General features: G+C 41.9%; 1 protein-coding gene across 3 annotated transcripts in view; it reads right to left on the bottom strand.

The window, feature by feature from the left end:
• Positions 1 to 2,599: 2,599 nt before the first annotated feature.
• UBR2 (ubiquitin protein ligase E3 component n-recognin 2) overlaps positions 2,600 to 15,909 on the bottom strand; it is a 108,560-nt gene continuing 95,250 nt past the window's right edge. For all 3 annotated transcript variants that reach the window (XM_055571401.1, XM_055571402.1, XM_055571400.1), the window contains exons 38-47: positions 15,639 to 15,706; positions 14,266 to 14,401; positions 13,640 to 13,733; positions 12,257 to 12,387; positions 11,112 to 11,220; positions 10,754 to 10,810; positions 10,080 to 10,157; positions 9,220 to 9,390; positions 6,860 to 6,961; positions 2,600 to 4,826 (exon numbers count right to left, since the gene is read on the bottom strand). In XM_055571401.1, coding sequence (XP_055427376.1) covers positions 4,685 to 4,826; positions 6,860 to 6,961; positions 9,220 to 9,390; positions 10,080 to 10,157; positions 10,754 to 10,810; positions 11,112 to 11,220; positions 12,257 to 12,387; positions 13,640 to 13,733; positions 14,266 to 14,401; positions 15,639 to 15,706 — 1,088 coding nt within the window. In that variant the 3' untranslated portion in view covers positions 2,600 to 4,684. The remainder of the gene's footprint in view (positions 4,827 to 6,859; positions 6,962 to 9,219; positions 9,391 to 10,079; positions 10,158 to 10,753; positions 10,811 to 11,111; positions 11,221 to 12,256; positions 12,388 to 13,639; positions 13,734 to 14,265; positions 14,402 to 15,638; positions 15,707 to 15,909) is intronic.

Consider the following 15,909-nt stretch of genomic DNA (forward strand, 5'->3'; position numbering starts at 1 on the left):
ACATGCAGATGACAATCTGGAGGAGGAGGAGGCAAAAGACACAATGCAGGAAGCTCCCTCAGCATCCTACGTCCCACGTTGGGGAAGTGATACCACTGGAGGCAGTGCGCTCATACAAAGGGAGTAAATTCACAAAGTCTCTCTTACAGGTCCCAGAATAGAAACGGGTTGGGTGGGGTTGGGGCTGTGGACTGAGCCAGTGGGAGGGCGGTCTTTCATCCCAGGTCAGGCAAGCAGGAGACAGAGAACAGGGCAGTGAGCACCCATTACGTAAGAGGTGGTTGGGCTAGGCTCCATCTGGAGTGTTTAAAAGGAGCCTCGGGAAAAGCAAAGTAGGAATACTGGGGGAGGGAAACCTAAGCTCAGGTCTTTGTCTGAATGTCCTGAGCTGGGCTGTCACACAGCAAAATGCATAGGCAGCAGCTCCCGATAGCTGCTTTCTCAGCACACAGACTGCATCTGACTGAGGCGGTATGCCATCCTCACAGTCGTCTCAGGTAGCTGCCGGAGGGAACTGCCCATCTTGTTTGGTCCTCTGTAAGTGCCCAGCAGGACTGGGACCAGCTTTTTCCTGTGTCTAACCTCAGTCTTTCTTTGGGCCAGTGTAAGTTCATTTCTCCCAAGGGACTCCGCTTTTCAAATCTTGCCAGCCTAACCCTGGAGGAAGGTGAGAGATAAAGACAGTATCTTAGAATTTCTGTTTTTAAAACAACTACTCCACAGTGAAGGAGCAGTAACAGCTATTCCGAACATTTAATAGGTGTCTTTAATGGCCTCAGCTCAAGACCACACAGCCTCCTGCAGCATTTTCAAGCCTAGGACTGAGCCACCAGTCAATAAACCCTGAGTAACCTCAATTCAGGTTAATAAGATTAGGCGCTTGCTCCGCACACTCCCCCGCCTCTTCTCTCCTTCTCCAGGCACCTGTAATGCTAGGCCAGCAGGTTTGCAGCTTAGTCAGGGGCAGGCGTGGGGTGGTGCAGGACAGTCAGGGCCTCTGACCTGCTACCAGATCCAAAGGCAGTGCAGCCAGCCAGCAGCACTGTGTGTGAAGGGCTAGGAATGTGCGGGAATAACATGGAAGTTCTGGGGGAGGATTCCCTGGTGGCTTCCCTGGTGGCTCAGAGGTTAAAGCGTCTGCCTGCAATGCAGGAGACCTGGGTTTGATCCCTGGGTCGGGAAGATCCCCTGGAGAAGGAAATGGCAACCCACTCCAGCATTCCTGCCTGGAGAATCCCATGGACAGAGGAGCCTGGTGGGCTACAGTCCACAGGGTTGCAGAGTCAGACACGACTGAGCGAGTTCACTTCTGGGGGAGGATGCCCTCCTGGTCTTAAGAGGACGAGATTGGCTGGAAGAGAGGAAATATCAGACCTTGATTCCTGAGGGCGTTATATCTTGTCCTCTAAATCAGAGGATGCGTGTTAAGTGGCAAAGTGAAGAAGGTCATGTGGGCCTGCTATAAAGAAGATTAAGATATGCAACAACTCTTGAGTTCTTCATCTGAGGGAAATGGAAACAGGTCCACACAAAAACCTGAACAGCAATGTCTATAGTGGCTGTGTTCCTAATCACGAAAAATTGCCCAAATGTCTTTTACCTGATGACCGTGTAAGCATCTGCACAATGGAGCTCGACTCAGCAACCAAAAGGAACACGGATGGCTCTCAAATGCATCAGTCTTCTTAGAGAGAAGCCAGACTCAAAATGCTACGTGTGATATATTTATATAACATTCTGGAAGATGCAAGACAAAGGGACAGAAAAAATTACTGGTTGTTTGGGGTCATGATTGGGGAAGGTGTCCTAAAAGGGGCACAAGAGAACTTCTTAGGGTGATGCAATGGAACCAAACCGAGTGTGGTTTGTTAGAAAACATCTGTATGCATTTGTCAAAATATATAAAATCATCCACTAGAAAGGGTGAATTTCACTATTTGGAGAATAAACTTCAATAAACCTGACTTAAAAAAAAAACAGAAGTAGGGACAAAGAAAGAAGGGAGCATGTCAGAGGGACTTAATGAGTCCTGGAACTTTCGATGTTAGATCAGGGAAGGGAGTCAGCTAGGAGCAGCATTAATGACCAGGAGACAGAGGAAACACAATCGGAACTGTTTTATTTGATGCTTTCCTTCTAAGAGGATTTTCAAGAGCACTCGTAGGCAATGACTTCCTTGCAAATGCAGCACGCAGCTTCCTTTGTATATGTGTCTGGGGACTGTGTAAGGAGGAGGACCTGGCGATCACTAGGTAAGAATAGGCAAGCAGAGTTTAAATCTGGAAACAACTTCCAGCTGGAAGAGGCTTTGAGGGCCCTGTTTTCCCAGTGATTTGAGGTCCAAGAGAGTTTAGAAAGGTCACAAGCTGTCATAGTCAGTCAATATGAGACTTAATCCGCTGAAATGATGAGCAAGCTTTCTTCAGAAGGTCAAAATAGTTTGGCTAACAGCCATAATTATTGACACTAATAATATAAGCATCTTAAACTTCAAGCTAATACAGATGTCCCACTTTATTTGTAGCAAGGTGATATGGGGGGCAATTCCACTGCATTTTACGTGTGAAACAAAATAAAGGAAATGTAGGCAGACCCAAAGTAATGTCAACACCTAAAGCATTTATTTGGATATCTTTAAACTTTTTACATATGATACATTCCCAATTTTACAAGTTGTCCACAGATAATAAAGTTATAGCCAATTTATTAAACAGATATGATTTTTCCCTGATATGGAAAGCATGTTTATATAAACATTTCTACAATAAACATAATACATGCGGAACAAATCATAAGACTAAGATGATTCCTTAGATGGGGAAGACAATTAGCTTAATGATACACACACCAGAAGATAAAAGGGTGTGTGTTGCTACTTGATGTAAATTCATTTTCTCTCAGACTCCCTGACCTTCTCAGAAAACGGAATCCAGGGACACCCTCTGCTAACAGCAGGCTTATATGAAGTCAGTTTTAAAAGTTGAAGTATTGTTATGATTTAGTGAAGAAGTTTATAATCCTACTACAGAGGGAGAAACCTGGTTTTATTTGGAGTTTAAGCTTGGTTAACAACTGGAGAAAAGCCAAAAGAAGATGGACTTAAAAGCTAAAGGAGTGGGGATGTGACCAAGGCCAAAATAACATTAAAACCATGATGCCATCCACAGACCACACCACCAGAAAGGGAGAAAGGCCAGAAGAGCGGGGTGAGCGCTGGGTTCTAACGTGGATTTTCTTCCGGTTGGGCAAGAAGCGCCTCCTCTCAGATGGGGTGAGTGAGTCCCAGGCAAGAAGGGTCCAGTTCATCCTTTCAGAGGAAGGGGTTCTTCATACACCACCCCGGTGAAGTAGCGAGTGTGGCTTCTGCACCCCCACTGCCTTTAGCTGAGCGTCTGGATTTCCGGCCTTCCTCCTGGGTGTACTGCAGAGGGTGCGAAGCTGAGCAGGATGCAACTTTCAGACGCAGTTCAAAGAAAACTGAGCGAAATGGCTATCTGCATTGGCTAAAGAAGCCCAAGAACCTCTTATTACTCATTCATCCCTTAGTCCCTCCTCAGAGAGACTCCCAACTGATTCCTCCACCAAACCTGCCATCACTCTCTGCGTACCCAAGCTCTTAGCACACATGATCACGGCAGAGTGGTGTGTTGCATGGCGTGGTTATAAACTATTTTACTAAGCGGCTATCATTCTAGGAAGGCACCTCTTAGTAAGAACAATAAGGTTAAAAAATAATAAAAAGCCTGGGCACACAGGCTGTCCCAGGAATGTCCTAAGTGAACTAGCAGGTAAACAGCAATTCATCTATTCCAGAAAATGCTGGAAGGGTGGGGGTGAGGGAATTTCAAAACACTGAATTCTCATTTTTTTTGCAAGTGCTTGATTCTAGATGAATACACTCTTTCAACTTAGTCTTAGAAATAACAGAATATATTATCTGAAAAATTATGATACTCTTGAGTTTTCAAAAAGCCCTTTAAAACGAGTATTTTTTCCTCAAAGCCAAAGCCTTGCAAAAAGAAAAAAAAAAAAAGAGGGGGGAATCCAACCTTGTACAGCCCGGAAAATCAGCTGGCACATAGAGACACCACCATCTCCCCTTTGGATTCCCACAGGCTCCTCCAGCAAGAGTGTCCCCCAACCCCCTCACAGCCAGTGGAGACAGGGAATGCCACTTTCGAAATACACTGCTTTGCTTAGAGGTAGGGTCCCATCAGCTGTGGGCACACCGACCCAGCCTCAAGGTTGAGCGTCACTGAGCGGGACCAGGAAGTGTGACCCCAAAAGACCAGAGACTTTGCTTCCTGCCGCTGTTGAATAAGCTTCCGGCCTGGAGTTCCCTGTGTTCAGTAATGTGACATGGCTCAGATGACGGGGGAACAGTCAAACGCAGTCAGATGCCCGCAAATGGGCTGAGTCCAGCCCAGGAAGAGAAGCTCCTTCCTGGATTCGAAAATTCAAGAAGTTATGTTTGAAGGACACAGCAAATGATGCAAGAAAATCTGCTGGCAGAAAATGATTTTCATCAGTTCCTGGAGCCAGAAGGTATAAAAATAAAAATTGGGGGGAAAAAAAAGCTTAAATAACTTATTTCCAAATTCAGAAGAAGCTATTTCCTATTTTCTTTCTTGAAAAGCCAGCTGGTTTACAAAAATCCAAGTTCATGTATTTGGTAGTGACGTAGCTATAGGTGTTGCCAGTCAATGCCAACCAGTGTCTGGTTTGCTTCCTGTGCGTGTCCAATTTCCTCTGTGATACTGTGCTGGTGCCAGAGCTTCTGAATCTTCTTGAATCGCTCTCTGCACAAATGTAAAGGATTTCCCCGTCTAGAAAGAAGACACATGTCACTCAGGAGGTATTTGGTGGTGTATTCATCTATTCTACTCCAACCTTTCCTGGTTTAGGAAAAGTTAACAAGTTTATTGGTTTTAGATCCTCTGCAAAATGTCTCTTTGGCAGGCGTCTGTGGCTATTAATATGTTAGCTCTGACCGTTTGCTAGGAGCAGCTGAAGGGGAGTAAGTGCAGAAAAGAAGAGGAAAACAAATAAACTACACTGATTCAGGCTGGGGTGAGGAACAGGAGGGTGGGGTTGAGCAGGAGGTGAACGTTGAGAGGCTAAAACTACGCATTCATTGTCCATTTTGTTGGTAAAATGTAAAACAGGGAGTAGGGGGGAGGATGAAAACATTACACAGGTAAAAATGTTCTTCCAAGTACGTCTTTTAGATCCAATGTTTAAGCAAAGCAGCTAAACATGAATAACTCTGGTTTCCAACTTAACCAGAGAATAGGAGTTGGTGAGCCTGAGGCCTTGGCTCCCGACTCAGAGCACCAGTCCTCTCAACTCTCCATCCAGGGCTCCTCCTCCTAAGAGCCCACATTTCTTTTTCTTTTTTTCCTGTTTGGCTCATTTCTTTTTTCATTCATTCTTCCATTTATTCATCCAACAGTGTTTATTTAGAACCTGTTACATGCTAGTTCACTGTCCCAGCCACATAAAATTAGCCCAGGAGACAGGCAGTAGGCAGGTAAACACAGTGACTCTGGGTCGTAACGTGGGCTAAGAAAATGAAACTAGCCAATGTGACAAACCTCCTCAGAGGCCACGTTAGCCAGGGTGGTCAGGGAGGACTTCTCTGAGGAGGTGGCACCGGACTGAGGCCCGCAGGAGTCAGCCCTGTGCTTATGGTGGTACGGGAGGAAGGGGGATGGTAGGGGTGGCACAGAGTCATTAGAAATATACCAGGAACTCATCTGGAATACACAAGGAATACCCAGAAGTCAGAAGAGACAGAAATAAAACTCTCAGTTACCAGTGGTCATATAACAAATCACCCCAAAGTTAAGGGCTCTAAGGCATTTCTCAGAGCACCAGGTTGAACCATCAACTGGTGGCACAAGTGTATCCCTGCAGTCAGTCAAGTGTCTGGGGAGCCCAACTACTTATCTTGCCTTGGTTTCCAGGCCTTCAACTTCTGCTCCCCAAGCCTGGGAAGCTACATCTAGGTTAAGATTTTTACCCCATTTTGGCAAAAATAAACAATCTGAAAATTCCTTAATAGTGCTCAAAGGAACTACTGTTTGTATACTGCTTTTGATGCAATAGGTGCTGCTGCTGCTGCTAAGTCGCTTCAGTCATGTCCGACTCTGTGCGACCCCATAGACGGCAGCCCACCAGGCTCCCCTGTCCCTGGGATTCTCCAAGCAAGAACACTGGAGTGGGTTGCCATTTCCTTCTCCAATGCATGAAAGTGAAAAGTGAAAGTGAAGTCGCTCAGTCGTGTCCGACTCTTCACAACCCCATGGACGGCAGCCTACCAGGGTCCTCCATCCATGGGATTTTCCAGGCAAGAGTACTCAATAGGTGCTACCTGAGTAGAATACTGCCCCAGATACTGTTTATTGCTCTATATGTCCTAAGTCTTTGTCCCCCAGATTCTTATGTAGTAAGATAAGTGCTTCTCTCTTCAGTTAAGATTTGCTCTTTTTTTGTCACCTGAAGAATACTGGGTCTCACATACAAAACTGCACTAGTCACAGTGTGCTCTCCCCGCAGCGCTTGATGCCACAGGACCATTCAAACAGTTCTCTGGAGTGAGACAGGAAAAAAGTTCCATTTTCTCCCCCTTATGTATCGTGATGGCCCTGATGACTTTCTGAGGGCTAGCAATGGGAATGGCAAACCGGACAGCAAGGGAAGCTTCCTTGAAAGAGTCCACAGACAACAGCCACTTGTGCTAACGCCCCGGGCAGGTAGCAGGCAGGCCTCCGGACCACAGGGTTCATCAGGATCACCTCATGCTGAAGCTCCTGGAGGCCCAGAGCAAGCCAATGTAGTTCCCCAGGATGGGCCTTACCTGAGTCCCTGGTCCGTCTCCCCATAGTCATCAAGGTAAGGAGGAGAATAAAAACAGCCTTTGGTTTTGCCAGCTAAAAATAGTACTTGACATTCTCGTACTCTGTAGAGAGACCAATTTATATATTAGGAACCAAGATTTGGATTCAGTTACAAATGGACTGAAGTCCTAGAGAAATCAACAAAACCACCAGAAGTATGGGGTTAACAAACTGTTATACATAACATAGATGAACAATCAGGATTTACTGTACAGCACAGGGAATTATACCCAGTAACTTCTAATAACATATAATGAAATATAATCTGCAAAAAAACAAAACAAAAAACCCCTACATCACTGTGATGGACCCTGAAACTACTGCAATATCCTAAGTCAATTATACATCAATAAATAAATGTAAACAAACAAAACTGGTGCTGAGGCAAGCGGTATTTATAGCAGAGACACTTGACAGTTTCAGGTGGACAGTGAAGGGACTTAGCCATATATATATATGTGTGTGTCCATTCTCTCCCCAACTCCCCTCTCAACACATGCCTAAGTATTAAAAATAACTAAAAGGACTATATTGTTATCAATATAAGGAGGAAGAGGGACATGTAGGATTAGATTTCAACAACTCATATAAAACTGGCATTGAAAAAGTTAAATATGAGAAAGTTAACTTCTAAAAGTAGGTACTGATGTATCAACCACTATTATGAGAAAATTATTCATTAAAAAAATGGTACACACACATTATAAATTATATTGACCTAAACAAAAAGCAACCCCAACTCGACCAAAAGCATTCTGAAATATGCTGAACAAAGTAAAAGGCTACTTTCGTATTTCTCCTAAGGGTTTTAAAAAAAAGTTTCCTGATTCTGTTGAGACGTTTGCTTAACTTTTTCTGGTGTTAGTAATTCAGCTCAATTCAACATTTACTGAGAACCTGTAGTATATTGGGGGTACTAAGATGTGCCTAAAATCTATGTCCCAGAGGAGCTCAAACTCACGTCACTTCTTTCCTTCAGGCCCTGCAACAGCTTCCATCTCACTCAGAGATGTCAAGGGGACATCCCAAGCCCATGACTCTCCCCACTGTACTCGCTACTCCAGTGGCAGTAGCCTCCGTGCTGTTTCTTTTTCTTTTGGCCATCCTGTATAGCTTGTGGGATTTTAGTGCCTGGACCGGGGATTGAACCCATGCCCTCGGCAGTGAAAGCTTGGACTCCTAACCACTGGACTGCCAAGGAATTCCCTCTTTTCTTAAATAAATTTTACAGAGGTATAATTTTTTAAATAAAATGTATCCATTTTTAGAACACAGTTTGAAGAATTTTGTCCTTTCTGTTTCTTGAACATGGCAGGCACTGCTGCTGCCAAGTTGCTTCAGTTGTGTCTGACTCTGTGCGACCCCACAGACGGCAGCCCACCAGGCTCCCCGTCCCTGGGATTCTCCAGGCAAGAACATTGGAGTGGGTTGCCATTTCCTTGTCCAATGCATGAAAGTGAAAAGTGAAAGTGAAGTCGCTCAGTCGTGTCCCACTCTTCGCGACCCCATGGACTGCAGCCTACCAGGCCCCTCCATCCATGGGATTTTCCGGGTAAGAGTACTGGAGTGGGGGCCATTGCCTTCTCCGATGGCAGGCACACGCCCCAGCAATTCTGCACTTGCTGCTCATTGCACCCTAGGATGTTCTCCCCTCTTCTTTAGGTTTTTATTCAAGACACCTTCCCAGGGACCTTCTCTGGTTTCCTATCTATAATAAAATCCACCTCTATCTATAGTAAAATCCATCTATAATAATCTATCTATAATAAAATCCACCATTTCATATTCCCCTCCCTGCCTTATTTTTTCTCTTCTGCATGGATCACTTTCTAAATTCTTATTTTCTATCTCCCTCATGAGAAAATGAACTCCATGAAAACAGAGATTTTTGTCTGTTGTGTTGACCACTGCATTCTCAATGCCTCGTATAGTCACTAGTAAGCATCTGCCGTACACTGCTGAACACACACAACTGCCTGCATCAGCCTGTGCTCGTGTGAATCCTGCCATTACAACAAAAGAAGTAAGTAATTCTGACTGTGTCTGGGTAGAAAATCAAAGACAGCTAGCAGTTTCACATTAGAACAAGGCGCAAAGAAAGAACAGAACTGTCATGGGGATGGAAATGACAATGGAAGAATCAGCACAGAGTTAGCATGAGCCAAATACGAGGTGTGGATACAAGGCTCCCCGTTTTCCTCAAATGAATAAAAACGGTGGCCTCTAATCCTCTTCAATGTAGCAGTTTCTCGAGTCCATTCCTCAACAGGCCATCTATTGTGGCAGATCTAAAGCTAGAAAGCTCTTTCCAGGGCCTCACCTCAGGAAGATGCCCACCCCAGAACCACAGGAGTAGGTGTGAGCGGTGCATGCCCCTACGTCCTCCCCTTCCAACTCTGTCTGGCAGCAGTAGCTCTGGGAGCACAGCAGGGTTCCGCATACAAGGCACATAGTTGGGGCTCTGCTCTTGTCACCACCTGATTTGGGGCACCTTCAGGGAATAAAAAAAGTACAAGTGAAGACTAAAGAGATGATGGTAAAACTGTCCTGGGAAAAAATTCTGCAATATCAAGTAGAGCTGAAGATCCATACAGATTACAGCCCAGGCAAATTCACTTTGGAATAGATAACATCTCACACATATACACCAACATCAGGTACTGGAAACAATCAATTGGAGAAAGGAGAAATAAAATTATCAATAGGAGGGAAAAATAGGTAAATGCTGCTACTCTCAGATAATGAAACGCTATACAACAGTGAAAAGTGATGAATTAAAAATTATGTACGTCAAATGTGTAAGTAAATCTTACAATCAATGCTAGTGAAAAAAGCCACAGGAAGAGGTACAATGTTATTTTAAAGCTTAAAATAATGATATATGCAAAATAATATATACTGCTTAGGAATATAACTATCTGTAGTTAATGTGTTACTTAAAGTGCAAATGGTTTAGATAAACTGTAATGAATCAAACTTGTTCCTCAGCATCCTGTTTCTCCTACTTTATTCTGTAAGATGGTGGGATCATTCTTTTATGAGTTAAATAGTGTAAAGTCCTCCTGATGTTACAATTTCTCTACACAAACTGAAGAGAACAGCAAAATCTTTCACATTCTGTGTAGAGAACAAGTGTTTACAGTGGCAGGAAATGCTCAATAAGCTAATATCAAAACTTACGAGAAATTAGATGCTTGATTAATGAGGCTGCTGTAATCCTCTGGAAGGTCTATTAATTTGTTAGATTCTCTTGGATAACTAGAAACAAAACAAAACAAAAGCCACACAAAAACTCAGTTAATAGAAGGACATATTGTTTAATGATAACAAAGTAACTCTTGACTTAGTCAAATAAAGGAAAACTGGCTGCTACCACAGCAGCAAGAAGCTATAGCAAGAAATTAAAATGCCACTCTTATAACACCGGGCCTTAGGATTCACATTTTACTTAAAGAACTCAGCATAAAAATTATCAGGACAACAGACAGTACTGTACACTTGTATCCTGCTTCCTCCCTACCTCCTGCCCGCAACCAAGAGGTGTGACAATCTTTAACCTACCTTATGGAGAAGGCAATGGCAACCCACTCCAGTACTCTTGCCTGGAAAATATCATGGACGGAGGAGCTTGGTAGGCTGCAGTCCATGGGGTCGCTAAGAGTCGGACACGACTGAGCGACCTCACTTTCACTTTTCACTTTCATGCATTGGAGAAGGAAATGGCAACCCACTCCAGTGTTCTTGCCTGGAGAATCCCAAGGAAGGCGGAGCCTGGTGGGCTGCCGTCTATGGGGTTGCACAGAGTTGGACACGACTGAAGCGACTTAGCAGCGGCAGCAGCAGCAGCAACCTACCTTATAGCGTCTCTTTCACCTTCCAGGTATCTTTTAACTTCGATGTTATGACACCAACTTTAATGTAAATGGAGGAAAAAATAAAACAAAACATTTTTACTTTTGAAGGGCTAGAACTAAATGTACGAGGAAATAAACATCTCCACTACTGTTCGCTGTCCAGGCAAATCTACTTATGCTATTCACTGGGCCTGGCAAAAATCTTGTCACAAAGGTAAACCCTTAACTAAGAAGGCCTAATGAATCACAAGGATTGAATTTTGCCAGGCTCACTATCTGAGAATTTTGTAAAATATGTGTTTCCAAATATATATATATATTTATTGTAACATAAAGAAGAAAATTGTATCATCATTACCTTTCAATCAGTAATTTCATTATCTCCTTATTTTCTTGAAAAAGACAAAGAAGGTTGTTTGGCAGGGAAAGATAGTTACATAGATGTTCAAAATGGCTTGTTCCAGAAGCTGCAAATAGAGAAGAAAAGAGATACAGATATAACAATTAAGAGCAGATTCTATATTAGAGTAAGCAACAGCAGAGTTTAAAACAAACAAAAAAAAAGCACAAGACGGAAGAGTTCAATTTGGCCAGGTACATAACCTGGAAGTAAATAAGATGGCACAGGAAGGAATCCATAGAGTCAGGCGACTCCTTTACTAAACTGCCCACAATTTCTTGATGTTTCAGTATTATCATATGCAAAATGGGACACCTGTCCTGTGTGATATACTTTATGGGGTTATTTGTGAACATTAAATGACAAAAATAACATATGGGGAGCTCCAGAAAAGTATAAAGAAGTACAGAAATATAAGACAACTTTATCCCTGAGAGATGGATTTAAACATTCACTTAATCATCACTGCAAATGATTAGGAAGTCTAAACTGTTCTCTCAATGGTGCCTGGACAACTAGATAGATGGAGATGCTATTCAACACACTTGTAGAGAGTGACATTACATGCAGGTACCCCATGCTCTGGGCCAGGCACTACGAGATACAGTAAACTCTAAGTCTACCTTTACACTACTTTCAAGAAATGAATTGAAGCAGAACACAGAGAACAACTGTGAAACAGCAAATTAACTCCTATATTAAAATCAGATTTATGTGCAATTATGAGTATTTTGAACCTCAATGCCACATGTCTCATGTTAAAAACCACCTGAATTTCAGTTTTCCCTTTTTAAAATCTGAAGAACCCATTTTATAAATAATATATACTTGAACATTTTAACATCTGACAGCAAAACTATATTTTTATACATGTAAAAAATCAGTACATTACTGAGATCCAAATAAAATCAGATATTTACATAAATATGCATTTAATTCTATAATTTTGTACATCACCACTCAACTAGCTATGATCTAAAGTTTAGTAAGTTTTAATTTTTGCAATGCATTTTAATTCTGAAATTGCTGGAGTGAAAGACAACACACATTTCCTACATTTTGAAATAAATTAGAAATTACCGGGAAAAAAAAAAAAAAATTACCTTGAATTTCAGGTGGGGAAGGAACTCCATTTAAGTAATGGAAAAACAAAGCAGAACACCTCAGAAAAGGCATGATTCCAGCTTTGACATTCCTCCACAGATGCCAACCAGACGGCATTTCTTTCAAGGCACTAAAAAAGAGAAAAATGATAAGTGGGAAACTTAATTTAAAAATGATTCATTCTAGTTATAGCACAGTGTGAAAACAGACAACTGCTATTTGGAAGTGACAGCAGATTGGTGTCAAAGGTGTGGGTAGCCCTGACTATTACAGGATGTCAGGTATAACTGGTGATATACCTTCCACACTGTTATTAAAATTTATAAAAGTAATATAGCTACATAAAGAGAAAATCTGGAAAATAAAAACACTATGCATTATTCTGTAACTTTTATATTAGCAAGTATTCTTCTGGCAAACTACTTTCATACTAATCAGTCTAACACAGTTTTAAGTGTACCATGAAATTTAAAATTAATATAAAAAACCCCCACATTTTTCAGAATACCATAAACCATAATTTTTATCAGAGTTTTAATACTCTGGATAGTACCTATCATAACCTACACTGAATTACTCCCCTGCAAGCAAACTCTTAGATTTAAACTCTAATATAAATAATATCAGTGTACACTGTTATGTCTACAGGTTTTTCTATATGTGGATTATTTTGTTAATATGGATTCTCAGAAATAGGATAATTTAGTTAAAGAACAAACAGTATGGTTCCTGAGATCTACTATTAGAAAGCCAAGTGAAACTGTTGTAACTAAATCACAACGGCCTCAATAACATCTGAGTTCTGAGAACTTCTACCAGCCCTGGACATTATCTTAAAAATGTGTGGGAAGCACTGTATATTACCCTTCTTGCAGAGATTCCCAATCATGTTAGTATATTAAAGTTCGGGAGTCCTGCAGATCGCCCATCTTCTTTTTTAAATATGTCAACAGACAGCAATTTCCTTTATTTAACAAACAAACTCCATTTTCCCCCTCTTTTTCTGACATGTACACACTGCGACATTTATCTATCTTTGACTGTGCTGGGTCTTCACTGCTGCACGTAGGCTACCTCTGGTTGTGGTGAGTGGGGGCTACTCTCCAGTTGTGGGGCATGGGCTTCTCACTGCGGTGACTTCTCTTGTTGTGGAGCCCAGGCTCTAGGTGTGCGGACTTCAGTAGTTGTGGCGCAGGGGCTTAGTTGCTCTGCAGCCTGTGGAATCCTCCCAGACCAGGGATCGAACCCGTGTGCCCTGCATCGGCAGGTGGATTCCTATCCACTGCGCCACCATGGAAGCCCCAAATGAATTCCTTTTTCATGCTATCGCCTCCTAATATTTGGGGAACTGCCTATCATATAAAGAGAATGTATGATCTCACCTTCCTGTATACTGCTGAATCATTTTATACAAAGCAAGAACTGCTAGTTCTTCTTCTTTGCCAGCAGCATTTTCTTGATCCATGCCACTCTTTTCTGAAAGACAAGGCAATATTAGTACCCTGCATTTGCCTACTAAGTGGATTGCTGACCACATCATTTAAGCACTCAAATATATTCACCCAGTCACATGTAATATGAAAATGCTCCCACGAAACACACAGAACTTTCATCCCTCAGGCCGGAGCACAGTTTACTATCCTAACAAGGAACCTCTTAGACAGAGGACGTGAATGTGCCCCAGGGTGCCGGGCAGCAAGTGGTGAGTAAAATCTGCTAAATATATAGTCTGTAGTACTCAAATTTTACTAAACATGTGAAATAAAAAAAAATAAGTAAAAACATTCACATCACTAAGGGATTTTTAACAGAAGGGAAATGGTTTCAAAAATTTTCACATGAGGATAAACAGATTTTTATTGTTTATTTTACTGTTTACCGTTACAAGTAGCCTTATTGTAAATTTATGTATTATTCTCATCCAAGCACCTTTTCCTTCAGTACTGTTTCTTTTTTAAGCTGAGAAAACTCAATTATTTCGTTTAAGAATCTGACAAAGAGGAGTTACCTGTACACGAGGTAAGTAAGATCTGAACAATGTGTGCCATGGTAACCAGATGGAAAATGTGAAGGTCCCCAGTGCCCAGGCTGATCCCTGAAAAGTCCTGACACTGCAGCGAAGGGAAGGCAAGGACCAAGCCCACCTGGACAGCAAACACAGGGTCAGACACAGCACCTTTCCTTTCACTGCGGAACATTTGCACTTCCTTAATGCGATCCTTCTGTGAACTCAGTTCCTCCTCTTAAGAAATCTGTTGTTCTTAAAGGGTGCATGTGTTAGAAATTCCACTAGGACTGACTAAAGACAATTATTTAGAACATTATTATCTCATTTATCCAGTGATTCCCCTATTTACATTTATTGTTAATAATAACAGAAATAAAGCTTGAAATCTTTCTAGGTAGTAAGCAGCAGAAAAAGCATGAATTTTTGACCCACAAAGATCCAGGTATGAATCCCAGATTCTATTATGAGCCTTTTACATAATTCTTCTGAGTCTTAGTTTCCCTGTTGGTAAACTGGAGATAATATATGTGTTTTTAATACCTTAGGATTAAATACCTTAGTAGTAAGGATGTAAAGACTAAATGAAGATGAATGTGAAAGCAGGCAGGTGCCCACTAACTAAATGCTAGCTCCATTGTGAGTCTCCTGCTGCCTGTATGATGGTGTCAGTGGTGGTAGCTCTCAAAGGAGAAATGGGAACAATAACAATGGCTAATATTTACTAGGGACACATTGCTCTAAGAGCTCTGCATTGATTATCCCACTGAGTTTTGACACAATCATTTCAGGTAGGTATTAACTAACTTAAAGGCATAGAATCTGATGCCCAAAAGTGATTAAGGGAGCAGCATTGGGGCTGCTGTGTGTGGTGGTATACTCAGTGTCCTGTGAAAGGGAGCCTGGTTGAGGTGGGGCTAAACTTCAGCCATGCACTGCTTGGCCAGTGCTGATCTAGCACCAGACTGCACTTGCTCAGAAGACAAGACTTGCCCTAAACCACACAAAGGGACTGTCTGTTACTAAGTAGTGGAACCAAAAGGCTGTATCTGCCCCAAACCACTGTATGGGCTGGCAGCAGCCCTTCCATTACCAGTGTTCTTTTTACTTCTTTATTGGAAAAAGCATAGAGAGGTTACAGTACTGACCTCAGCCACAAGGCAAAAATGAAAGAGGCTGGATTAGACACCCAGGTCAAGTCTCTCAACTAGATTTCTTAACCTTTTTTTTAAGTATCTTCAGAAAAGAATTAGACTCAGAAGTAGTTGAAGAACAACAGATGATAATTCCTCTTGTCTGCCTCTACATTACTCAAGTCTAAGATGAAGCTACAGAGTATGACAGAGAATTTCAAACACGAATTATAAAATACCCACCAATAAATGAAACATGTCGATATCTAATATGCATGGAAGGTCTCTGTGGTTGTCACCAGGCACCAATGCTGATATTTAAAGAAAAATACGAGATCATATTTTTATATCAATGTAAGTATTAAATTATTTTTAACATGCACATAACCTAACTTGACTTTATTTTTTGCAAGCTATAAATGAATTCATAGCTAGAACTTGCATATAAGACAAACAGTATTACCTTTAAAATATTTTTTCATAGTGGAGGAAAGTTTCATTACTAAAAACAAAA

The sequence above is a fragment of the Bubalus kerabau genome, chromosome 3 (genome assembly GCF_029407905.1).
Source record: "Bubalus kerabau isolate K-KA32 ecotype Philippines breed swamp buffalo chromosome 3, PCC_UOA_SB_1v2, whole genome shotgun sequence".
Taxonomy (NCBI): Eukaryota; Metazoa; Chordata; class Mammalia; order Artiodactyla; family Bovidae; genus Bubalus; species Bubalus kerabau.